General features: G+C 47.4%; 1 protein-coding gene across 4 annotated transcripts in view; it reads right to left on the reverse strand.

Annotated features, from left to right (window-relative positions):
• HABP4 (hyaluronan binding protein 4) overlaps positions 1–27,181 on the reverse strand; it is a 163,534-nt gene that overhangs the window by 73,845 nt on the left and 62,508 nt on the right. For all 4 annotated transcript variants that reach the window (XM_078675681.1, XM_078675684.1, XM_078675683.1 and 1 more), the window contains 2 exons: positions 13,317–13,400; positions 13,073–13,238 (listed from right to left, as the gene is read on the reverse strand). In XM_078675681.1, the coding sequence (XP_078531807.1) occupies positions 13,073–13,238; positions 13,317–13,400 (250 nt within the window). The remainder of the gene's footprint in view (positions 1–13,072; positions 13,239–13,316; positions 13,401–27,181) is intronic.

Genomic DNA, 27,181 nt, shown 5'->3' on the forward strand with positions numbered 1-27,181 from the left:
TGAGAGAACCGTCCTTGGGAATAAGAAAGTATAGGGAGTATACTCCTGTCCCTTGCTGTTGGAAAGGGACTGGCTCTATGGCCCCCTTTTCCAGCATGCATTTCACCTCTTGTTGGAGCAGGGTGATGTGTTCTTTGGACATAGGACGGTGTCTGGGTGGTATGTTTGGTGGTGTAGAAGTGAGTTCCAGGCAATAACCATACTGGATAATTTCTCTCACCCACCTGACCATGGTAATTGCGTGGCAGACAGGCAGGAACTGTTGGAGTCTGCCTCCGAGCGCTGTTAGGTGGTCTGGAGGTAGCGTGATGAAGTCACTGTTTTGTGGCAGTAGAGGCTCTGGTGTTATTGCCTCCATGTCCTCTTCCCTTATTATTGTTGCCCCTATAACCTCCTCTGTTTGAATTTTTGGTGAAGGAACCTGGTGTGTTGCCTTTGTATGAAGAGGACGTTTGCAAGGTGTTGCCTCGTGTGGTTGCCCTGTATGAGGAGTGTCGAAAGAAGCCTCTATGTTGCTGAAACTGTAAAGCCCCCATTGACTTTGTGGTTTCTGTGTCCTTCATTTTATCTAAAATGGTATCGACAGCAGGGCCAAATAGAAAGTCCTGATTGACTGGCTGGTTAAGAATGGTGGGCTGCACCTCGTTCTTACAGCTGGAAATGCACAGCCATGCATGTCTGCGTAGTAAAACACTGTTAATAGACCTGGCTGCGGTGTCGGCTGCGTCAAGCGCACATTTGATGGCGGCGTTTGTAATTAATTTTCCCTCCTGTATGAGGTCAGCAGCTTGTGCTTTGAAAGGCTCAGTAGGTGTTGCATTAAGCTTTCAAGCTGGTCATAGTGTGCCCTATCTTAACGGGCCAGTGCGTTCGCAATCCTCCATGAATTGGAGGCTTGTGCCGCTACCCTTTTAACCGAGGCCTCTAGTATCTTGGATTCCTTATCGGGGGAGGTGCCTCCCAGTCTGTGAGTTGGCCCTTTTACGTGCATCAGCCACTACCAGCGAGTCTAATGGTAACTGCCCTGATGTAGGTAGGGTCTGCTCTATACTTCTTCTCAATCCTGGGATTGATTACTCGTGCCCTGGCTGTATCTTTAAATAGGTCAGGTGCGCGTTTTAACACTCCCTTTAATATAGGAAGTGTTCTGACACTTTTCTGAAGTAGGGAAGGTGTCAAATAAGAAGTCTTCCGCTACAGGGTCATTATGCATGTCTACATTGTGGTACTGCGCTGCCCTGTCTATTAGTTGGTTGAAGACAATGGTGTCATCAGTAGGTGACAGCTTAGTTGGATAAGAGGATACATCAGGGATGGGATGGTGTTTTAAATGTCTGTTGGCTCCTCCCATGGTTCATCTTGTGGGTGAGGATCTTGTGGAAAATCATACTCAGGCTGTGGATCTTCCCCTGTGTTTCCCTCATTGTCCCCGTGGTGAGATGGAGTGTAAGGAGCAAAAGGTGTAGTAGGCATAATAGGATAGAAAGGGATGAAGGGTCTAGAGGGAGAAGTCCCAAAGTCCTGCTTCTTTAGTGGACTAGGTGAATGAGAGCCAGCGTCCAGTGGCCTCTTCTTCCTGTGCAGGATTGTGACTTTACCAGTCTCAGGATTAATATATATTTTTGCTTGGTCGTCTGATAGACATGGATGGAAGAGTTCTTACTCTACAGTCCTTGGTTGTGTGTTTGACTTTTTTGGGTCGATAACACCTTCTGTTTGATGACTTTTGGAGTCGTATTGCTTTTCTTCGGCTCGGGCCCTTTTTTCGGGTCAAGAGTTCGGGTCGACTGGATCTTTCAGGTCGACACGTTTGTGCTCGACAGGCTTTTTTGGTTGACTGTCCTTTGCCTAGTCGATGGTGTTTTTAGGATCGACTGGTGTTTTTGAAGCACTTGTTTTTGGGTTGATAGACTTCTACGGCCGGGTTACGGGCTTCGGTGCGGCACCCTTTGTCGGCGACCTTTGCCGGGTCGACTGTTTACATTACAGCTGGCTTGTTCGGGTCGGCGACCTTCCTTGGTTCGGCGTCCTTCGGCTGTGTGTCCTTGTGTGGTTCGAAGCCCTTTTTCGGGTCGACGACCTTCTTGGGCTCTGGAACCTTCTTAGGGTTGACGGTACTTGGCCCTGGGGTCTCTGAAGGCTTAGGTTTCGATTTCGGAGCTGAGCCGGATGGCGGGGCTGGCGAAACTTTTCGGATCTTGGCTAAGGCCTTTTGGCGATGCCTCTACTGGAGCTTTCGGTAACGGGGTAAGTGATGTCGGGGGCAGTGTACTCACGATTTGCCCCGGTGGGATCTCGTCATCGGAGTCTGAGTAGTCCTCGACGGTAATGATCTCTAGGTCCGAATCTGGAGCTTCCAGTAGTTCTTGGTCATCAAAGATGTTGTCCGGTTCCCGTCGCTGCAGCTCTTGCCTAGGGGCCCGTCGAATCTGTATGGTTTTCTTCGACCGAAATTGGGCGCAGGCTGGGCAGGTTTCTTCCTTATGGTCTGGTGAGAGGCACTTGTTGCATACTGAGTGTTTGTCAGTATGTGGGAACTTGGAGTGGCATTGTGGGCACCTTTTGAAAGGGCTTTCCATCGACAGCAGGCCCACGTGGCGTCGAAAAGGCCCAACGGCCCGCGTCGACGACCGAGTCGAGATGGAAAGCTTGATCGAGTAAAGAGGCACTGAGCGAGAACAATACCGTTGAATTCGAAGGTCTTTTGGCCTTTAGAAAAGTTTTGTTTCGATTCCGAAGTTGGAGTATAGGAGTAACATCCGAACCCAATGGCGGGAAAAAAAATCTGAGGTTGGAGAAGATGCCCATGCGCACTGTAGTGCAAGGGAGGAGTCACTTATCTTGTGATACTTCGAAGACTCTTCCAAGACAACAAAGTGCAATCATCCAGACCCAACACTAGGCGGCGATCTATGCACAGATTGAATATGCTACTTACCAGTATGCATCTGTTCTTGGCATGTAGGGCTGCTGACATTCATATGTATAGCATAGATCGCCGCCTAGTGTTGGGTCCGGATGATTGCACATTGTTATCCTGGAAGAGTCTTCGAAGTATCACGAGATAGGTGGCTCCTCCCCTGGACTACAGTGCGCATGGGCATAGACTCCATCCTTAGATTGTTTTTCACCATTGTGGCAAAGATGGAGTATAGTAGAGTAAAGATGGCCATGCAAAGAAAACCCTGCAGCTGCGACAGGCCCCAGGGAGGAGGGTGGGCGATCTGAATGTCAGCAGCCCTACATGCCAAGAACAGATGCATACTGGTAAGTAGCATATTCAGTTCGAGGCATGTGGGCTGCTGAATTCATATCTATAGCATTGAATACATAGCAGTCTCTCCATTAACGGCGGCCGCCTGTGCCAGCTGCAGAAGTCTGAAAAAGCGTTTTAAGAACAGCCTGCCCTACAGCTGCCTGCTGCTTGGAGTGCACATCTACACAGTAATTTTTAGTAAATGTGTGTGGTGTAGACCATGTGGCTGCTCTACAAATATCTTCCAAAGGAATATTACCAAGGAAAGCCATAGAGGCCCCCAACTTTCGGGTGGAGTGGGCTCGTGAAGGGACCGTTAAAGTGCGCTTAGCCTTGTGATAGCAAATTTGAATGCACTTAACGATCCACCTGGCTATACCTGCTTTGGAAATGGGGTTGCCTTTGTGCTGGGCTGAGAAGGCAACAAAGTTGTTGTGTTTTCTTAAAGTCTTTGGTCCTATCGATGTAGTACATCAAGGCTTGTTTGACATCAAGAGTGTGGAGCATTCTTTCAGCAACTGTTTCTGGGTTTTGAAAGAATGCGGGCAGTTCAATGGTCTGATTGACATGGAACTGCGAAACCACTTTAGGAAGAAATTTAGGGTTAGTGCGCAGCACTACCCTGTTGGAGTGAACTTGAATGAATGGCTCTTGTACAGTGAGCGCTTGTAGCTCACTAACACGTCGCAGAGACGTAATGGCAATGAGAAAAGCCACTTTCCATGTTAAGAACTGAATCTCACATGAATGTAGAGGCTCAAAAGGTGGGCCCATCAACCTGGTGAGGACCACATTGAGGTTCCATACAGGAGCTGGCGGGGTCCTGGGAGGGATGACCCGCTTTAGGCCTTCTAGGAAGGCTTTAATGGCAGGCACTCTGAAGACGGAGAGATGTTGCCTGTTCTGGAGATAAGCCGCTATGGCGGATAAGTGTATCCTGATGGAAGCGTATGCTAGATTGCATTTGTAAAGATGTAACAAATAGCAGATGATGTTGGGAGTGGATGCATCTAGCGGGTTGATGTGTGTAGCACAGTAAATGACAAACCGCTTCCATTTTGCTGCATAGCAGGCTCTGGTGGTGGGCTTTCTTGCCTCACGTATGATATCCATGCATTCAGGAGGCAAGTCAAGGTAGCCAAATTCTAAGACTTCAGGAGCCAGATCGCCAGGTTGAGCTGCTGCGGATCTGGGTGCTGAATGTCGCCATGGCTCTGCATCAAAAGCTTGGGCGTGAGGTGTAGCCTTTGATGCGGTACCACGGAGAGTTCTAGAAACGTGGTGTACCATGGTTGGCGTACCTCCCTGCTTCTGGATGTAGTACATGGCTGTCATGTTGTCCGTCCGGATCAACACGACCTTGTTGCACAGATGTACTTTGAATGCCTTCAGTGCCATGAAGATTGCCATCAGTTCTAGGTAGTTGATGTGCATCTTCTTTTGCTGTATTGTCCATAGTCCCTGCACTGTGTAGTGGAGTACATGAGCTCCCCATCCCTGGAGAGACGCGTCCTCCGTTAGGATGATCTGTGGGACAGGCTCGTGGAACGGCCGGCCCTTGCAAAGGTTGTGTGGATTCCACCAATGCAGAGAGTTGTATGCCTGACCGGTGACCAACACTAGGTCTTTCAACTGTCCTTGAGCCTGATTCCACTGATGTGCTAAGCATTCCTGGAGCGGACGCATATGTAACCTCGCGTGCGGGACTATGAAAATGCAGGAGGCCATCATGCCTATCAACTGCATGAACACTCTCGCAGGAAGAGAGTGTTGTGGTTGGAACTGTTGGATTAGCGACTGGATGTTGGTGATCCGCGCTGAAGTTGGCTGAGCCGTGGCTGCCAGGGTATCTATTGTCGCGCCCAGATACTGCTGCACATGGGCCGGCTGAAGGTGAGACTTTGGATAGTTCAGGGAGAACCCCAGACTGTGAAGAAGGTGAATGGTGTGGGACATGTCTGCGGCGCACTGCTGTGCCGACTTTGCCTGAACCAGCCAGTCGTCCAGATAAGGGTAGACATGGATGTGTTGTCTCCTGAGGTGCGCCGCCACTGTCGCTAGACATTTGGTGAACACTCTGGGGGCTGTGGTCACTCCGAAAGGAAGGAACTTGAATTGGTAATGCCGATTTGGAGTGGTGAATCTGAGGTATTTTTTGTGTGATGGATGGAGTGGAATGTGGAAGTAAGCATCCTTGAGGTCCAAGGTTGCGAGGAAGTCTCCCTGATTGAGGAGCGGAAGAACCTGCTGCAGCGTCAGCATGTGGAAGTGTTCTGAGAGAATGTAGTGGTTCAGGGGCCTGAGGTCCAAAATAGGCCTGAGGGACCCGTCCTTCTTTGGGATCAAGAAGTACAGGGAGTACACCCCTGTGCCTTCTTCCTCCACTGGCACGAGCTCTATAGCGCCCTTTTGCAGCATGACGAGAACCTCCTGCTGCAATAAGTGCAAATGCTCTGTGGACATAGGACGGTGTTTTGGTGGTATGTTGGGTGGAGTGGATGTGAGCTCCAAACAATAACCGTACTGGATAAGTTTCCTGACCCACCTGTCTATGGTGATGGATGTCCAGTGTGGCAGGAACTGCTGGAGTCTCCCCCCCGACAGGTGTGGAATGGTCGGGGGGCAGTGACAGGGCGTCACTGTTTGTTGGAGGCAGAGGAACGGGAGTTGTTGTTGCCTTTGCATAACCTCCTCTATTCTGCTTGGGGTAAGAGGATTGCGCCCCACCTTTATTGAATTGCGTTTGCTGGGACATCTGACCTCTGGAAACACCCCTATTGCCTGAGCGACAAAAAGTGCTCCCCCGAAACTGTTGGGATTGGAGAGCTCCCATGGACTTGGCAGTCTCGGTATCCTTTATTTTTTCTAAGGTGGTATCCACCTCTGGACCAAATAATCTGTCAGGGTTAACTGGCTGGTTGAGGATGGTAGTTTGAATCTCAGGCTTAAATCCAGAGATTCTGAGCCATGCCTGTCGTCTTAACAGCACACTGGTGTTAATTGCCCTGGCTGCAGTATCGGCAACGTCCAGTGCACACTTTATTGAAGCGTTGGAGATGAGCTTCCCTTCCTGGATTAGCATCTCCGCAGCCTCCTTATATTGATCTGGGAGATGTTGCAACAGGGTCTCTAGTGTATCGTAGTGTGACCTGTCGTAGCGTGCCAAGAGTGCCTGCGTGTTAGAGATACGCCATATATTGGCCGCCTGAGCTGCTACTCTCTTTCCCGATGCTTCCAGCACTTTGGACTCTTTGTCCGGGGGAGGAGCTTCACCAGTTATTTGCGAATTCGCCCTCTTGCGTGCATTTGAAACGACCAGAGTCCAATGGCAACTGGCCCTTGATGCAAGTGGGATCGCCAGGTGCTGGTCGGTATTTTTTTTATTCTAGGGTTGACCACCCGTGCCAGTGTGGGCTCCATGAAAATGTCCGCAGCATGTTTGAGGACCCCTTTCAGCATTGGGAGGGTTTTCACAGTCTTTCCAGCTGTTGAAAGTGTCAAAGAGGAAGTCCACCTCCACAGGGTCAGCATGGAGTTAAACGTCGTGGTTCTTAGCTGCCCTTTCAATTAAGGCATTGAATGCCGCAGAATCCTCAGTGGGAGACGTATTGATATTGTATATCTGAGGGTCAAGAGTGGGCTGCTGATTCCCCCTTGTCACCCTGGTCACCTGTGTCCACCCATGCGTCCTGTTGTGCATCAGGATCAGCGTGGGTCGGGAAGCTGTATTCCTCATCTTGATCCCCAGCATCCTCGGCATCAGAATAAGTTGGCAAGGGTGTGGCAATTCTGCGAGTCCGAGGAATCAATGGTTCGACCAAGACTGGTGCATCTGAAGCAGGCTTCTTGCGCTTTAAAGGAATGGTATACGACTCCAAAGGCGTCGTCGCTTGTAAAGCGTAAGCTTCCCAGTGTCCGCATCGATGAAACGTTCAGACTGTTCCTCCAGTAATGGTGGTCGATGCGTTAAGCCCCCAGCCGGGAGAGTAGGCGTCGACCCCACAGCACTGTGCGTTTGCTTCGGGCGCCGCCCGTGGTGCGAAGGCCTTCGGTGCCACCTTCGGCGGCAACGTGAAGGAGCGGCGTCAATGACTTGGAGGTGGGAACCGACTGTTTCGGCGCGGAAGGCTGTTTGGGGTCTACCGCCGAGGCCTTGTCCCTGATACGCTTGAGGGAGTCCGAGACCTGCTTCGTGAATGAAGCGGATGGTTTCGCCGATACGACAGACGACCTTGGTCCAGCAACGTGGGAAGACTCGATCGTCAACGACTTTGGCTGGTCGGTCCGAGGCGTGCCCGTGGTGGTGTCCTGGGCAACCGCTTTAGGGGCACCAACCTTCGGCTCGATGCCTTAGCTGGTCTTCAGCAAGACGCCCTTTGCGGCCTTTGGTGCCGCGCCCTTGCTCGGCTTCAGTTCGATGCCAGATCCGGACTTCGGCTCGACGCCCTTGCTTGACGGAGTCTGGACGGCCTTTTTGTGCGTCAGCTCGACGCCTTTAGTCTGCTTTGGCAGGACTGATTTCACAGACTTTGCCGGGTCGACAGGCTTCTTCGGCTTGGGCTGTCCAGACACCTCTAAGGACGAGGGTGTCGACGGTGGATCAGAAGGTTTCGGTGGAGCCTGAACCACTTTAGGTTGTTCGGACACCAAAGCTTTCACTTTCGGTTTAGATTTCTTTAATGGTGGCTCCATCGAAGTGTCCGTAGCCGGGCCGGAAGGCGGGGCCGTGGATCTTGGTAGAAGGTCTTGGGTAAGGCCGATAATAGTCTTCTTCGAACGAAACCTCGAACAAGCCATACAGTTGGCTTCATCGTGGTCCGGCGACAGGCACTTGTTGCACACCGGGTGGACGTCGATGTGTGGGTACTTTGATCCGCACACGGGACACTTCTTGAACGGGCTCCGTTCCATGTCGCGTTGTCGAGGGTCTTGATGCGTCGACTGGGCCTTGAGCTCCAAGAGTCACGCGACTCCTTGGATGTTGAACTCGGAAAAGAGTCCGAACAGAACTGGGCACCGAACGCAAACAATACCGACGATAGAGAGAAAAAGGCCTTTTGGCCACGAGAATTATGTCGATTCCGAACTGAGAGAACGAAAGTACATCCGAACCCAATGGCGGGAAAAAACAATCTGGGGATGGAGTCAATGCCCATGCGCACTGTAGTCCAGGGGAGGAGCCACCTATCTCGTGATACTTCGAAGACTCTTCCAGGACAACAATGTGCAATCATCCGGACCCAACACTAGGCGGCGATCTATGCTATAGATATGAATTCAGCAGCCCACATGCCTCGAACATGAATTCAGCAGCCCACATGCCTCGAACATGTTAGTATATTGCACTGCTCAGCAAGTATGTGTGGTACAGTACACATAGGATGGTGGGCTTCATGTTAAAAACCCAGGGACTTTGAAACACCGAGCCACAAACCTGTCTGGGGCATTACCTCCCCATGTCTTTCGGAGAGCTTAGTAGGATACACGGCAGAAAAGGAGAACCATGCTCTTTTGTGCACTTCAAAAGTTTGATTACCAAAAGGTTATTGGGGCCGGAGCATTTTGTAGGAGACTATAGGACTGATAAGGGAAACACTGCAGAGACCGGGAATCAAAGCAGTTCTCTAACGTTTTGGTAGGAGTATATTAGAAGTGAGGCTTGACATCCAGGTGTGAACCCTAGTCCCCGCCATGGCTTTTCTGGTGGTGGAGGCAAGTTTGAGTTACTCCTGCTTTGACAGACTGCTTCCTGGACAAAGGACAGGACAGAGGAATGAGCACTTTGATGTTTGTGCTAATGGTGTTGCCCACTTTAAAGACTGAGACACTATCACAAGCGTCAGGAAATGGATTATAAAAAGGGGAGGTCAAGCCTTCCAAAATGTATGTACAGCCACAGTAACCTGTGGAACGTTTGACAAGGTGTAGCAGATCAGTGCGAGTTTTGCAGGTTATAACCAGGCCTGGGACTAAGGTCGGTTAGTCTCCCTGCTGGGTAATGTGAGATCACCCAGGAGAATGTAGACCACTTGTCCAGAAGCCTGGAACGCCTGCCACAGAGAACAAAGGACCCTGTAAGGAGGGGAGTGCCGGGAGGGACAGAGGTCCAGCAGGGATCCAGTTGAGTGAATCCCTGAAGTGAAGTGTGAGATTTGCTTTGGTCCAGTCAGGACAGCCTCACCGATTGGGCCATCAGCTGCTTTTCACCATCTCCTAAGTGGGGGGTGTAGTTAAGCGAAAGGGGTGTTGCCCTGGTGCATAACCGCGACCAAAGAGGGCCACCACTCTATGCAGTGCTGTGACCTGCAGGGGCAGTCACATGTTCATGCCCCCACTCCCCCCTCCTCTCCAAGCAGATTACCAGGTAGGGATTGCAATAGAGAAGGCAGTCACCCTTGAGCAGTGTCAAAAGTGAAGCCTAGTGGTGTGCAACCAGTGTAAGCAGAGCATTACAGGACTACCAGAACTAGGAAGCCACCCAAGGCATGCCGCTGGAATTGGAAGACGTACTGGAGAAATTTCGTGGATGCCTGCCACCTTGGCTGCCACATCCAACCATTCACAACTGAACCGCTGAAATGTACACTGGCTTTTCATATTGCAACATCAGTGAGTTAAGACTGATCAGCAGATCGCAGAGCCTCTGGGCACTTGCTCCAAGGAAATTGTTTTGTTAAATAGCCATTGTGGAACTTCTAAGACTCGTACTAACTAGCGGGGCCTAGCTTGACTGCTGCTTCACAAACCGGGAATAACCAGTCAGTAGGGAAGTGAGACTTCGATCATACACAGACAAGGCGAGAGTGCCAGGCTCACAAAGACTGTATACATGTCTAGTGTGCAGTATTTCACTTTGTATACAAATATTACTTTTCATTAAAGCAAATATCTGGCTAGACACTTATTGGGGTTGCTAAGCATACTTACCGTCTAGTGCCAGAGTAAACCTTGAAGTGCACATATCTCCTCGTAAGAAACCTCAGACTGCATAAACCCCTGCTAACACAGGAAGTCAAATACTGAAGGGGTAGTACTTGGCCTAGGTACTGAGCCCACAGTAATTCGGCCCTGAGACATTAGCAGTAAAAGGCATCAAACGCCCAAACCCCCCCCCCCCCCCCCCAAAAGGGTCTGACAGAATTATTTTACTTCAGAAAGTGATGTTCTGGCTAAATCAACTCGAAAGGGATTCCTCTAGCTCCTCTGAAGATTACAACGTACCAATTATGCATGCTGCCTGAGGGGCAGGTAATTAAAGCCGGGCGCGATTTTGCGGAAGTGCAGCACTTCCGCAAAACGGGCGGGGCCGCGGCCATTGGCAGCACTGGGGAGGTAGTGCTGCCGACGGCAGCACGGAACGGGTTAATACATTAGCGAACTCCCAATTTTAAATGTAAAAAATGAAGTAACTGGAGATTTGAATTTGTGAAATGCTTCCTGCATATATCAATAGTTAACTCCAGCACGTTGGGAGGGGTGGGGGAGTGGGACATTAGGTGGAAATCTGAAAATGTGTTGGCAGTATCAATAGTAAGCCACCAATAATCTATCCAAATTACTGTACGGCTATGCTAGATCACTCTTTAGCCTCTAAATTGAGCAGAATTTCTGAACGTATCTGAAAATCGAACAAGATTTCAAACAGAATCAAAATACACTGGACTATATTGAAAAGAAAGCCAATCTCATTACATGAGATATAAAGCACAGCCAGAGGAAAATAAATTCCAGACAATTCTGGCAATTCATAACAAGCTCCTGACAAAACGGAATAAAAAGATCTGCAGTCCCAATCCAGCATTAAGGAGGATCAGAATATTTTTTAACTATGAGACAAACAGTAAATTCAATGGATCCTTTTCTGGATGAGACCTCTATTGCCAATATTCGTAGTATAGTAACTCCGCCTCAAAGAAAGATGCAACTTTCTAAAATTTGTGTTAGTCTACAAGGTCGGAAGCATTAGGTCTAGAGCAAATAGTTTAGCACTACATATTGCAGGGGGAGTTTGGGAGATGAGCAACTTTTGTAAGAATGCCGGGCAAAGCATTATTCACTTGTACTGATCAAATCGCACAACAATATAGGTGAACCCTCCATTTAGGAAATTGGCAGTATAATTGCCAAGTAATGACTCATGATGTCCCCTCCGAATAAACATGTTTTTGCCTTTTCAAAAGGTAGATTAATGTAGGACAAATCTATTATATTTTAATATTTTAATTCTTACATCCTTAATTTTCACATTCTGATGTTATCAATAAAGTCACTAGACTACTAATGTTAAGGCAAATATCAAAACCAAAATTGACATTGCAGATATGCCCTGCCCTAAAAAAAGAATAAAAAAAAAAAGGGGGAGGGCACTGTTCAGGTCTGCTTTTTATTACCTATAATGAATTTGCTACTTTGGCAAAATGAAATCCATCAAGCTCCATTAAATACTTTTAAGGGTTCGCCTACGAGACAGCACAAGCGGTCTTTGCTACAAAAAACTATTGTGGGCTTACCAAGAACTTGGCAAGCTTAGAACCTGCCCACTACTTACCATTAGTTGACTTGGTCACTCATTTGATTCCTTTGTATACGTGGTCTTGTCTTTTTTGTGCTTGTCCCTCCTCAGATCCATACCTTTTGATTTCCCAACTTGTATCCTTTCACAGTTCACATGGGGGATATGGGGGGGGGTGAATATTGGGGGAAGACTACTTTCTGCTTAGTTAAGTATTCCAGAAGAGTGCATGTGTTTCCAGCTCTGTGCACTTCTCTACCTCCTACACTACTGCTCTTTTCAGTGTGCTGCTTAATTTCATGCTTCACACCCTTACTGTTGCTCTCTCAATCATGCATTTCTCCACATGCCCCTGCGTTGCTCGTGTGCCACTTTCCCCCATCTACTACCCCCACCACCCAACTCCGCTTTACTTTTCTCCATCTGCTCCCTCAGCCCTACAGTCATTTCAACCTACTTTAATTTGTTATTCAGCAATCCTACTCAGAGCGTTAAAAATAAAAAGGCACTCACCATGACATGTCCACGCATAGGTTATCAATTATGGTGCACCTACAGAATGACAGCTGTAATTTCACCCTCTTCTTTTGCCCATGCTGTACATCTCCAAAATGCAAAAGCAGAGCCAAAAGACTAAAGCAAAACTTATTGGCTTTACTGAAACTATTTAAAAACATCTATTTTACATGCATGCCTGGACATTCCCAAAGGAATAAAAATCATGACATCTGTGAGAATCATGAAACTGCGCGCAGAATCTTCTCAAAGTGCCACTCTAAACGTAAGCAATCCAATAACTCCAAATCAAAAACAGGGATCCATAAAAGTAACAATATTTGGTGATATCCACATCGGTCAAGCTTGTTAAATGATCTTATACAATAGCGAAAATAGGGTTGTGTACAATATACATCTTCAAAAGGCTAATAAGGAACTGGGCCCTACAGAGTCTATGTAATTCACACTTTACGCCACACTTCTTACATTACCAAGTCTGAAATAACTCATCTCAGCATTGGAATAGGCAAATATGGTTCCAATGTGCCACAATTATGTGGGTCTTTCAAACGGAGTTCCTTCCGCCAATTCTAGAATGACCGCATCCCACTTTTTACCAGTCACTGATCTGCCCCATCCCGGTGATATGGGTCAGAACGGTTCTCCACCTCAGCCATTTATAAATGTCACCAAGCCTAGTACACATCTGACAAAGGATAACTAACCACAGACCATTTAAAATCAGTAATAATCAATAACTATAAATACATGTATGGCATTGCAAAACACATTCGAGTCTTACTTACATCATCTTTGTATTTTGACTTATGAATTACCACAGCTTTGGAAGGAACAGAGGAATCTGGCTTTCGGATGTTAAATTCTGGTTTTGGTCGAACCTGCTCCTGGAGAGATTTCCACTCATCCAAGGTCATTTCAGGAACCGAAGCTTCTACAGTTCCTTCAATCACCCTATAGGTATACAAACACACAATTTACTAACATACATTTTACACTAATCCAATTAAAATGTACACATGAGGACATTACCTGGCCTCTGTATCTCCTTCAACTCCTTCTTGACGCTCTTCAGTCTCTGGAGTTTCTTCCATTGGTGTAGACTGTTCCATGTCACTACATAAAGAAAAGGAATACTAAGTAATATATAGGTTTGATGGAGGGGGTGGGGGCATAGAACATTAGTAAAAAAAATAAGTTAAAAAACCTTTGTCTTATGATCCATGTATTACTACTGCCAGCAGCTCCAAGTCATAATAGCACTAGACATTGGTAGGTAAAGAGCTGTCCTTCCTTCAGCTACAACACCCACTGGAGTGGTAAAGTAACCTAAACATAGGGGCTAGGAGAGGACTGAAGCATTATCATAAGGCATGCCAGTAATTACAAGCTATCTTCACAACAGAGATCTTCCATTTGTAGATACTGAACAGTCCTGCTGCTAGAGAACTTGCATTAGTAACAAAGTAAACTACACACAGGAGCTAGGCAAGGACTAGAGCATGAACATCACAAGGCATGCAGTAACTGATCATACCCTTCCTGCTCAAGTGACAATTGTAGGAAACTTGCTCTAGGTAGTGTACCAAATCAGGTGCACTGTTTAGAGAGTTCAGGTATCAATTACTAGAGAACAAGGGCTTGCTTTAACAATCCCAAGGTGCTCCATTTGTGGTAGTGTGGTCGAGCAGCCTTACGCTAGTCAGAGGGGACTGTTTGGCATTTGTTGCACGCAGTCAATAAATGAAACTCAATAAGGAAATGAGTCAGCAATTTAGAAAAATAACGATTTTTATATTAATTTAGACACCAAGATCTACAAGATTAGGCAAGTAATTGGAGTTAGTGATTTTAAGAAACATACAACTGCCAGATTTGAGGCATGAGGCTCGAACACTTATCCTATAGGAGAAATAGTCACTGCATAGGGGTACTTGCAATCGAGTTACAGGGTTGCTCTTCTGGACTTAAGGTAAGTAGGGGCCATGGTCCTTCGAACCACCAGCAGTTTAGATTTACCTGCCCGGATGTGTCATGGCGCAGAGGCGCTGGTTGCAAGGGTAGGCGTGAACACAGCCACTGTTGTCTATGGAGAAAACCGGATACAGAAAAATGCTGCATGTGGAGACAAGTAATCGGCACCTGGAAGCGGGTGGTGGGGGATAGGAAATCGGTTCAGAGGGTCTCTGGGGCACGGGTGCACAGTCAGTAGGCACGGGTGCGCACAGTCAGTAGGCACGGGTGCGCACAGTCAGTAGGCACGGGTGCGCACAGTCAGTAGGCACGGGTGCACAGTCAGTAGGCACGGGTGCACAGTCAGTAGGCACTGACTCTGGCTGTGGAGTTGAGGTGCAGAGATATCTTGTCCGGTGGGCTGCCTGTGCTGGAGGCTCTCACTTTTGGGGTTGACCTGGAGATAGGGGACAAAACAAGACAGCAGGGCCACTCTCAATGACCTTTCTGGTGCAGACATCAAACATAGGTGGGCAAGTCTTGGTGGTGGTGATAACCGGGCCAGACACTAAACAAGCTGTGGTTGCTGCAAGGGGTCCAGTACCCCGGGTATTGGTGCAGGGTGGATCCTAGCATCTCCAAACGTGGTGGGGGGAGACTGACCCGACATCCTGGAGCACGGTGACCACCTCCTGAGCAGCTGCATCATCAGGGCATCAGGTGCTCAGCAGATCAGTGAACCGGCTATTGCGGTCGGTGACTGCAGGGAAGTGGCTCCTCAACCAAGGCTGGTCGGCAAAGTGATGGCATCCCTCCGAAGCTTTTGGAGGATGCACAGCTGCAGGAAGAGTCGGGTCTTTGCAACTGCCGAGACAGAAGCATGCAGGATTTAGCGCGAGGTCCTCAGCTAGTCCATAGTTCTTGCGTTGTTCGGCTCCTTTGTCCTTCAATCAGGTGAACCAGAGTTCCTGGTGTCAAGGGGCCACCTAAATACTGATTTGAGGAGTTTAGGTAAGTCAAAGGTAGTAGCAAATTGGCTACTTACCCTTGGGGTCACTACTACCCCCCCCACATGACCACTTCCTGTGGGGGAGTGGGCATAACCCAGTCCCAGGGCTCCTAATTCCACCAAAGGCAAGCAATTATAATGTAATAGGCATCGCTTTTGCAAGTGATTGGCATTGTAAAATGACAATGCCTTTTATTGATGCGTTTTAAACCCTGCACATATATAAAAGGCATTGCTATTTTTAATGACATTAACTCAAACTCTCGCAAATGCGAGAGCACTTTAATGTTGGCAGTGCCCCTCTTTAGACACAGCTTGCCATAGTCATGTTACAGTGAGCAGCGTCTAAAGAAAGGGGCACGGACAATATTAAAGTGAAAGTGCATATGGTGAGCTTTCACACAAAGCAAAAAGAATCATTTAGAAACGTTCTGCAGCGCGGCGGCGAAGTGAGTGGCCCGCGCTATTAATAAAATAAGTACAGCCACTTTCACATTAGAGTCTGCCTGAAAAATAAATTAAATAACCGCAGCAGCTAAACTGAAAGCGGAGCCCACCTTAAATAAAATAATTGAATAAGACGGCCGCTATAGGTAAAGCAGACTGCATAGTAATTTAAATACAGTAGTCACAGAGTGCGGTGTGCAGCAATGTCGTGGGTGGAATAGGGGAAGAATTAAAGGAAATGGTGCTCACCAACTTATATAGCAGACCATGTAACGCCAGCAAAAGGTCCAGTAGTAATGAGAGGTTGCAATTGCAGACAAGGCGGTACCAAGGAAGGACTAAAAAGCCTACTAACGACTCAGAAGCCAGTGTTTTACGAAGGAAAATGACAAACCAATTAAAAATTTGGGTGGAGCTTCAAAGCAATACTCCTACTGCATGCCTTGCAGCAGCAAATTCGCTGCCATGCTCTACCTAACAAACAGTGGAACAATTCTTTCAAGGAGCACATCAGGTAGCCCACCTTAGGAGTGTGACTAGCCTGGTGACGCAACACGCCTATTAGCATGGCTAATTGCTCACCTGTCCTGGTGCCAAATGGGCCTCAGGGTAGAGGTGGCAGCTACCAAGTATGGAGGAATCTGGGTTATCAAATGCAGCAAGGGCTCTGAAGCCCTTGGACTATGTGCTACATCACTAGCCATCCTGCTGGAAAAGCGGTGAACACCTTCCTACAGAGCAGGCACGGTTTCTGGTCTCAGAGCATGGTCTCTAACCTGCAGGGGGTCAGAAACCGGTCTGTGGTAGCAAGATGGACGAGACAAGTCAGCCAGCCCACTAGATAGTGGCAGGTTTTTCAGGAGGGAACCTCCAAGGTGCCCTCTCAGTGCATGTCATAATAAGGCAACAGTACAGTTTTATTCAGACAAGGTGTTTGATACCGAACACCACTGGTTTCAGTAAAGCCATCATATAGCTGGGGGAACTCTTAATGACCAGTGTTCCATACATATACTCAAGATTCACTTGTACCATCTAGTAATTGGACTAGACCGCATCTGGGAATATCTGCTCATGCAGATATACCCTCACATGTAATATAAAATGCACCCTGCCGTAGGGCTACAAAGCATGCTGTAGAGAAAACTTGCATACAACATGTAAAGACTTTGGCATGGCACACAGGGAGTGTTACGAGATGAGGCGAGATACGCCCCAAACCAATTGCACAGCTTTGAACTGCCTCCTTGGCGAATTCATTCACCTGTTTAACCATCAATTAGTCATTTTTATCAATTTACTCCACAACTTTTCTTTATATAATCCTTTTTATTGACTAGTTTAGAGCTCTACATGCGGGATTCATACAGCTTTTTTCAAGTTTCTCATGTTTAAACTGTGCCCATCCAAGCCTCTGGTAAAAACACGACTGATGCCATGGTTCATTCCAAGCGGTGTTTATTAATTACCCAATGCATTTCGGGCGGAATACGCCCTTCGTCAGGGGACACTGCTCTGGAAATTTTCAGCACTCCATTCTCCCACCTCCAAACCGATATGACTAATTGATGGTTAAACAGATGAATGAATTCGCCAAGGAGGCAGTTCAAAGCTGTGCAATTGGTTTGGGGCGTATCTCGCCTCATCTCGTAACTTTGTTTATTTAAGTGCCATCAGGGCAAGGCACTATACCAATGCTGCACGCATTTCACTTACAGGAATGGATAAGTTTGATAAAGCTGAATACAAGGGTGTGCATCCCGATTTCCCGCATTGTTTGACACAGGGAGTGTGCCATGTAGTGTTTCATCCACTTACTAGGGACTTACAGGGGTGCAAATGAGTCAATTCTGACAATTAGGCTATTTAGACAAAAAGGAGCACTTTACTACAAACACCAATTGGGGCGAGCTGGAACAGACAATATTTTAATTAGCAATATGAGAATATCTAGTGTAAGTGGTATTAACCCCTTCCATGCTGGTGACGAACCCCAGCCGTCACGCTCCACAGTGCTAGTGTGTCGATGACGGCTGGGTTAGTCACGGCCCCGCCCTGTTCGTTTACCGCACAGCGGCGGAAACGGGCCAGCATGGAAGGGGATAAAAAGACAAATACCAACTTTAAGTTGGGTAATACTACATCAGGAAACACTTGCAATGCCGGAGAAGGATTTTTTGATCAGAGGAAACAGCATATGCAGTCTATTAACAAGCATTGGCATAGCCAATAGGTCTAGCTTTTGGGACCTTGTAAGTATTATGTAGTGATGATCAATTTTGTTTATGCTTAAAAAAAATATATATTATATAAAATCCAACTTGCTACATATACATATATATATCCGCAGCCATCCTTCTCGGTTGAAAAGAATCGGGGAACACTGCAGGGCTTCATAGGAATTCTTTGGTATTGGCATGACGCGTTTTGGCGGTTGCCTCATCAGATGCCTCCGTTGTTGCAATCTCAAGGTCTTGTTTCTCTCTTTATATCTTATGCCCTTCCTTCTAAAGTAGCGCGGGGCTCACCCGCACCACATCTCGTTTTAAGGATCACTCGGCCAGTTCATGTGTGTGTACTACAGATCCCATCATGCAGTTAGTACTCCGCACGGAGGAGTACTCCCACACAGCCGAGTGTTTTCTTAACTCAGTGTGTGTATGTGTGTGATGTATATATATATATATATATATATATATATATATATATATATATATATACACATATATACACATATATATATACACATATATATATATATATATATATATATATATATATACATATATACACATATACACATATATATACACATACACATATATATATATATATATACATACATATGGAATATGCTACTTACCAGTATGCATCTGTTCTTGGCATAGAGGGCTGCAGAGTGGTACATTTATGAATAGATCGTCATCTGGTGTTGGGCTCGGATGTTTGCACTTGTTTTTCTTCTGGAGAAGTCTTTGTCGTCATCGATGACTCCTCCTGTAGGTGCTAGTGCGCATGGGCATCGGCTCCATCCTTAGATTGTTTTGCCATAGTAGGGTTAGATGGAGTAGTGTAGTATAATACATAAAGATATGCCCATGTAAATGTATCTAAATAAGACAACGTTGATAGACACTGGTTTCCGGGGAGGCAGGGAGGGCATGTACCACTCTGCAGCCCTCTATGCCAAGAACAGATGCATACTGGTAAGTAGCATATTCCGTTCGAGGCATATGGGCTGCAGATGGTACATTTATGAATAGATTATACAGCAGTTACCTCCCTAGCGGTGGTCACCCGTGTCTGTCGCAACTGTTTGAAATAGAGTTTTTAATACAGCTTGGCCCACTCTGGCTTGTTGTGTAGCCTGCACATCAACACAGTAGTGCTTTGTAAAGGTTTGTGGTGTAGACCAAGTTGCTGCTCTGCATATGTCATCTAGAGGAAGGTTTCCTAAGAATGCCATAGATGCTCCTAGCTTACGTGTAGAATGAGCTCTAGGAGGAACAGTTAATGTCCTCTTTGCTTTTATGTAACATATTTGTATACATCTTACAATCCATCTAGCGATGCCTGCTTTAGAGATAGGATTGCCCTTATGTGTTGGGGAAAATGCTACAAATAGTGGTTTAGTTTTCCTGAAATTTTGTGTCCTTTCTATGTAGTACAAAATGGCCCTTTTGACATCTAGTGTATGTAGGGGCCTTTCTGCTACCGTCTGTGGCTTTGGGAAAAAGACTGGTAGTTCCACCGGTTGATTGATGTGAAATGCTGAAATTACTTTAGGCAAGAACTTTGGGTTTGTTCTAAGAACCACTTTATTCTGATGTAATTGTAGGAATGGTTCTTGTATTGTCAATGCCTGTAATTCACTTACTCTCCTGAGTGAGGTAATGGCTATAAGAAAGGCCACCTTCCATGTAAGGAATTGTATTTCACACCTATGCATAGGTTCGAAAGGTGGTCCCATTAGTCTGGTGAGTACTACGTTGAGGTTCCAGACTGGGGAAGGTGGTAATCTTGGTGGAATGACTCTTAAGGCCTTCCATGAAGGCTTTTATCGCTGGCACTCTAAACAGGGATATGTGCGGCCTGTTTTGTAGGTACGCTGCTAGATGTGTACGCGAGATTACATTGTTGTAAGTGTAGTAAGTAGCAAATAATCTCCTTTGTTGATACGTCCAGAGGGTTGATATTAGTGGTACAGTATATAGCAAACCTCTTCCACTTAGCTGCGTAGCATGCTCTGGTGGTGGGACGTCGCGCTTGCTTAATTATCTCCATGCAATTTGGGGGTCGATCTAAGTACCCAAATTCTAGGATTTCAGGAGCCAGATCGCTAAGTTCAGTTGTGTGGGATCTGGGTGCATTATTTCTCCATGGTTCTGTGTAAGTTGCATGGGTAGAATTCTTAGCTTGTGGTGTGGCACTTGTGAGAGTTGCAAGAGCGTGGTGAACCACGGTTGTCGTGCCCAAGTGGGTGCCACTAGTATCATGGTCATTGAGTGTTGTTGCAGCTTTGACCACTAATGGGATTAGTGGGAGAGGGGGAAAAGCGTATGCAAATTTGTTGGACCAATTTATCCATAACGCATTGGCCTGCGACAGGTGGTGTGGGTACCTGGACGCGAAGCTTTGGCATTTTGCGTTCTGATGAGTGGCAAAGAGGTCTATCTCTGGTTGTCCCCATCTTTGGAAGAATGGTTGCAGTATTTGTTGGTGCAGTTCCCATTCGTGTATTTGTTCGGACTGTCTGCTTAAGATGTCTGCCATCTGGTTTTGAACTCTTGGTAGGTGTTCTGCTAACAGATAGATGTTTTGAGGAATGGCCCATCTCCAAATTTCCTGCGCTAGTCTGGATAGTTGGAGAGAGTGCGTCCCCCCGTTTTTGAATATAATACATTGCTGTCATGTTGTCTGTTCTGATCAGGACTGCTTTGTTGGTAACATGCATTTGAAAGGCTTTCAATTCTAGGAACACTGCTAGTAGTTCTAGATGATTGATGTGCAGCCTTCTTTCCTGCACACTCCATCTTCCTTGTACTGTATATTTCTCCATATGCGCTCCACATCCCGTGAGCGATGCGTCCGCTGTTATTGTCACCTGTGGAATTGGTTCTAGGAACGACCGCCCCTTGGCAATGTTTGTTGTGTTCCACCACTTCAGAGAGCGGTGTGTGCGGTCGTCTACCAACACCAGATCTGTAATCTGTCCTCGAGCCCGATTCCACTGTGTCGCTAAACATTCTTGTAGCGGACGCATTTGTAGTTTGGCATATGGTATTAGCATTATGCAGGATGACATCATCCCTAATAGCTGCATGAACACTTGCTGTTAATGAGTGTTGTGGCTGAAATTTTTGAATGATTGTAAGCATCGTCTGGATCCTGACTGGATTGGGGTATACTTTGGCTTTTTCTGTGTCTATAGTAGCCCCTGAATATTGTTGAACCTTGCTTGGTTGCAGGTGTGACTGTAGTTCACAGTGAACCCTAGTTGGTGCAGCATGTGAATTGTCTTGTGTGTTCTGAAGACATTCTTTTTGTGACTTGGCCTTTATTAGCCAGTCGTCCAAGTATGGGAAGACATGTATTTGTGGTCTTCTTAGGTGGGCTGCAACCACCGCTAGGCATTTTGTGAACATCCTTGGCTTTGAACTGATAATGTTGTCCTTCTACCACAAACCTTAGATATTTCCTGTGGGCTTTGTGAATCGGGATATGAAAGTAAGCGTCTTTTAGATCCAGTGTAGAAAGAAAGTCCCCTTTCTTCAGTAAAGGAAGTACTTGTTGGAGCGTGACCATGTGGAAATGTTCCGAATTTATGTATGCGTTGAGAGGTCTTAGGTCTAGTATTGGCCTTAGAGACCCATCCTTTTTTGGAATTAGGAAGTATAGGGAGTATACTCCTGTTCCTTGTTGTTGCTTTGGAACCTTCTCTATGGCATGCTTTTGTAGCAGAGATAGTACTTCTTGTTTTAACAGTGTTAAGTGATCTGGTTTCATTGGACGCTGTTTGGGGGGGATGTTTGGTGGGGTAGATGTGAGTTCCAGGCAATAACCATGTTGGATAATTTGTCTCACCCACCTGTCTGATGTGATGTTTTCCCAGACAGGTAGGAACTGTGATAGGCGTCCCCCGACCGGTGTTATATGGTCTGGGGGGAGCTGTATGAAGTCACTGCTTTGGGGTTGGAGAGTTGCGGTTGTTGTTTCCGCGTCCTCTACCCTTGCTGTTACCTCTGTAACTACCTCTAGAATTACCTCTGGGTGATGTCGGTGTAAAAGAGGTTTGTTGCTGGCTTGTACCTGTATTTTTGGATCCTCCTCTATAGGCGGACCTACGAAAGGAACCTCTTTGGGTCGGCTGTTGCAATGCTCCCATTGATTTAGCCGTTTCCGTATCCTTTTTCATCTTTTCTAAGGCCTCATCTGTCCCTGTGCCGAAAAGTGTTCTCATCAAAAGGTTGGTTCAGTAATGAAGTTTGCACCTCTTGTTTGAACCCCTGAGCCATGCATGTCTCCTTAACATGGTGCTTGTGTTTATGGATCTTGCTGCAGTGTCTGCCACGTCTAGGGCGCACTTGATTGAAGTGTTAGTGTGAGAAGTTGGCCTGATATGCAGTGCTCACTATTCTAGTGATCACTATGTATCAGTCCAAACAACCCTTATTGATGATTGGTTGTAAGTCAACCTTATAGACCAGCTATCCTAGTAGCATGGATACGAGCAGTCTAAGGCTAAGACTCTAGAGGGCGTGTTAAGCCAGCTGTTTTACCATCACATTACCCCTTGAACACCAAGTGAAAGGACACCACACAAGTTATCAAAAATAAAGTATATTTATTTATAACAGGACTACCCTGGCTCTTTATGAGACAGGGAGCTAAGCACACAACAAAACTCTTAAAGAAATACTGAAAGTCGCACAATTTACACAAATGCCCGAGGGGCACGAAAAACCATATACACAAGAAGTGGAATGCGAAGTTACTAGCAGGTAAGTAATACTTTTCTAGACTGTAGAAACGCTAGGCCTACAATGCTGAACCCTTGGATTAGAAGCAGGAGGCCTAGGGACGCCGTGTGCAGAGTGGGAACTCTCACGCGTAATGCGGGAACAAGTCTATGGATACTAGCAATCACAAAGTTACTGTTCTCGGGCGAACCCGACTAGGTGGGTCGAAAACAAGAGTGGATCCGAACACTTAGGGTGTTGGACTATGCTGGAGCACCGGAGTACTCAGTTTACATAGCCCAGGGGCTGCGGCTGCATAGGGTTCAAGTTGCGTCGGAAACCCTCGTTGAAGATCCAGGAGCCTGAAGAAAGAAGTTGCTGGCAGGCGGCCAGTGAAGAAGTTCGTGGGGATCAAAGCCTGGATCAGGGAAGGAGAAAACCTGTAAGCAGAGGGGACCAAGTTCTGAATCACTAGCCAGTGATTTAGGTGGGCACCAGGATGGCACCGGACGAAGTCACCTCGACCAGGTGAGTGGGCGCTGCTGGGCTCTGCAGTCTCTCGGACCAGGAGGCGTTGTCGGCGACCAGGATGGAGGTGCGAGCTGTCCCACGAAGGTCTCTGCTGTCAACGTCGCTGGACCCAGGATTGGGGCAACAAGTCTTGGCAAATGCAAGCCCACGAGGTGGACTTAAAATGGAGTCTGGAGTGGACCAGGAGGGTCCAGGGTGCTCCTCTTTTGGAGGGGAGCAAGGGCTAGTCTGGAGCAACCAGACCAGCGGTGTTGGTCGTGAAGCGTCGTAAGGGGGCCACTAGCCAACGGGCAAGTGACCTGGACAACGCGGTGAGCAGCAAAGAGCAGAAGGGCCCCACGCAGATCTCGTGGATGCAGGGGGGCTGAACTTCGGTGCTGGAGCTGCTCAGGGTCGGGGATTCTCTTACCCCAAAGCACTCAGTCGAGGGTCACTCGGTGGTCGCGCTGGACAAGCGTCGTGCAGTCTTCAAAGATGGCTGGTCCCTCGAGGTCTCGTCACACCCACGGATCACAGCTGGGCTGATGATGCAGGTTGAGGTCAGAGGTGCCAGGGAAGCCGGTTCTAGTCGTGCTGGGCAGTCTTGATCCGGAGGAGAGACTTACAGCAGACCGCGATGCTTGGTTGGTGCCTGCTGCTGCAGGGTGACTACTCCTTAGTCACAAGGGAGAAATCTTGAGAAGAGTCTTGAGGTCCTTTCGTGGAAAGTTGGTTCAGGATTCAAAGATGATCTGATCTGGAAGGGGGCCAATTCCTACCTTTATCCTGCAAAAAGGGGCTGGCACGCGACTAAGTCCTGCCCTATGGGTGGGACTAGGAGGGGGTGGTTACACCCCTCTCCTTTGGCAGGCTTTCCCCAGATCAGGGGCTGGAGTGCCCCTGGAACTGGTTCAAGCCGGCCTATGCACAGTGAGCACCGGGGTGCCACTTGCAGTCACCTTCCTCTAAAGCCCTGCCTACCTAGGATACACAAAATCCTGTCTGGGACGGTGCTGGCACCGCCCCTGGCAGGAAACCCTTTGTCCTTGCCTCCTGTGCTGGGAGGACTCCCAGCAGCAGGAGGGCAGACTTGTGTCTCGGTGGCAGCATCCATCTTGTGGAGCTGAGGCTATGTCTGACTTTAACCAGGGTTACAGGTTACCAACATGTGTCCCTCTAGAAGGGTGGAATGCTAACCCCGTCGCCAGAATTGGCGAGGGGTTAGTATTCCAATTCGTATGACACCTTACTCGACATGTTTTGATAATGTTATACCAAAGTTAGCATATGACCGCGAGGTACATAATGCACTTAAGAGTATATGGTATAGCGTTATCATGGAACAGCTATTAGGACTTGGTTCCGCAAGCTGCAAACGGGCTCAGCTCATGGCAGAGCACCATTTCACATGATTCCATGCACTCTGCCTTCAAGATTGTTAAGGCCTGCCATAGGAGTGACTGATAGGAATATATGTGTCCATTTTAGGTTTAGATATAGGAATACTATATCTAAAGCAAAGGGTGATTACACCACCTTGCCCCAGCTGTCGTGCAGCCAGTTGTGTCAGATTTGGATGGCCAGCCAGGGGTGGCATAATACATGCTGCAGCCCCTGGTAGGCCCTGGGTACACCTATGCCCTGGGTACCTAAGGTACACTGTACAGGGACTGATAAGGTGACTCAGTATCCAATTAGATATGTACCTAAGGTACATGGAATCCATTTTAACAGAGCAGTGGGCCTGGGGTCCTGAATAGCAGGGCCCCAGGTCAACTAAGTCAGAAAACCAGCAAAACACCAGGCAAAAAGTTGGGGGCAACCATAGTCAGGGATCTACCTTCCTACAGTTAGTAATTAACTTCCCTTCCTGTATGAGTTGATCTGCCCTCTTGATGTTCTTTAGGGAGATGTGTGATGAGTTTCTCTAACTCATCATAATGCGCTCTGTCATACCTTGCAAGTGGTGCCTGTGTATTAGCTATGCGCCAGCTGTTTGCCGCTTGAGATGCAACTCTTGCCAGAAGCATCTATTAGCTTAGACTCTGTCAGGAGGTGGAGCTTCTCCTGTAGATAAAGAGTTTGCTCTCTTACGAGAGTTTGTGACCACTAGTGAGTCTAGAGGAATTTGTCCCTTGATGAATATTGGGTCTTTTGGAGCTGCCCTATATTTCTTATCAATTCTTGGGTTCAGTACCCTAGCCCTCACCGGGTCTTTGAATATCTCTGATGTGTGATTGAGAAGGCCCTTAAGCATTGGTAGTGTTCCTGATGTCCTTTGTGCAGCCGGTAGTGTTTCTAATAGGAAATCCTCTATTTGAGGTTCTGCATGTAGTTCTACCTTGTGGTATTTTGCTGCTCTATCAATGAGTTGTGCAAACCCAGTATTATCATCAGGAGGTGAAGGTTTTGACGGATACAATTCAGGGTAGTTATCGTTATCTGACCCTACATTGTACTGTTCCCATGGGTCTGCGTCCTCTGGGATTGTGTCTTCATCATCCCCAGGATGCTCTCCCTCCCCTGTGTCACTTTCTACATCTGTTGTAGGTGTAGATGGTCGTGTGGGAGGAATAGCTGGCCTATTGTGAGGAATAGGAGAAGAGGGTGTGTCTCTAGGATGTGGGGAAGGAGTTGTATTTGTCCCCATTGTTCTCTTCTTCGGAGGAGTTTTGTCGTCCGATTGTTCATTTTTCCTCTTTTTGGGTAGTTCTGTGACTACCTTGCCAGTTTGTGGATCAATAAACAGTCTTTTGTTTAGGATCGGTTTTATATTCCTGTGTCGTTACCGGAGTTTTCGGGTCCGAAAGGTGTTTTTTCTTCTGACTGTCTATTTGTATTTTCGGCACCGAGATTTTATTCGGATCAGATGTCTTCGGTGTCGAGGGTGTCTTCGGTGTCGATGTTGTTTTCGACATCGAAGCGTGTTTCTGTGTCGACATGGACTGTTTCGACTTAGAGCTTTTCTTGATATGGAGCTTCGGTGTCGATGTCGGGGTGGGTCGTTTATCGGAACCACCATGATGGGAGACCGAGTGTTTCGGTTTCGTTGCCGGGCCCGAAGGCGGGGCGGCGGAAACTTTTTTCGGTTGTCTGACCGGGCTCGAGGGCGGGGTCGACACCGTGCGGGTTCTGTTCTTTGGTAAAGGGACGTCGTCACTCACGGTTTGTTGGACGTCGATTTCCTCGACGTCGGACTCGTCCACTTCAGACCCCGCCTCGTCGGCCTCTTCCTCCTCTTCGGGGTACTGGTCCTCGAACAGCTCCGGGATTGCTTGTGACTGCATTCTCGATACCTCGTGTCTTCGGGCTCGAGGGTTTCTAATCGTCGATTTTGAGGAAAATGCTGCACAGGCCTCACAGTCCCTGGATTCGTGTTCAGGGGACAAGCAGAGGTTGCACACCTCGTGTAGGTCCTTGTGTGGGAACTTGGCAACACACGCTGGATTATTTTTTGAATGGAGTCCTTTCCATGGACTCCGGGCTGGACTACGTCGAGCTGGTCTTCCCGTAGTCGTCGTTCTTCGAAACGCGTCGAGATGGAAGTGTAGTCGCGTTCGATAACAATACCGTCGAATTGGAAATGGTTACGCGCCGAATATCACTTTCTTTATCAAAGTCGATCCGGAGCGCTTCGATCCTCATCCGAACCAGATGGCGGAAAAAAACAATCTAAGGATGGAGCCGATGCCCATGCGCACTAGCACCTACAGGAGGAGTCATCGATGACGACAAAGACTTCTCCAGAAGAAAAACAAGTGCAATCATCCGAGACCAACACCAGATGGCGATCTATTCATAAATGTACCATCTGCAGCCCATATGCCTCGAACACATATACCCAAATTTAATAATATCACTTTTAAACAGTTGCGTTAAACCACTAGGGAGAGTTCAAGATATACTTAAAATTTAAACATGACGTTGGCTCGTGTTTTGTCAGATTTGGCGGTTAAAGTCAGACCATGGTTGCGTTATGGGCAGGCAGCTGCAATGTCTGTTGACCGCTGATAGAATCC

Source organism: Lissotriton helveticus, chromosome 2_1, assembly GCF_964261635.1.
Source record: "Lissotriton helveticus chromosome 2_1, aLisHel1.1, whole genome shotgun sequence".
NCBI lineage: Eukaryota > Metazoa > Chordata > Amphibia > Caudata > Salamandridae > Lissotriton > Lissotriton helveticus.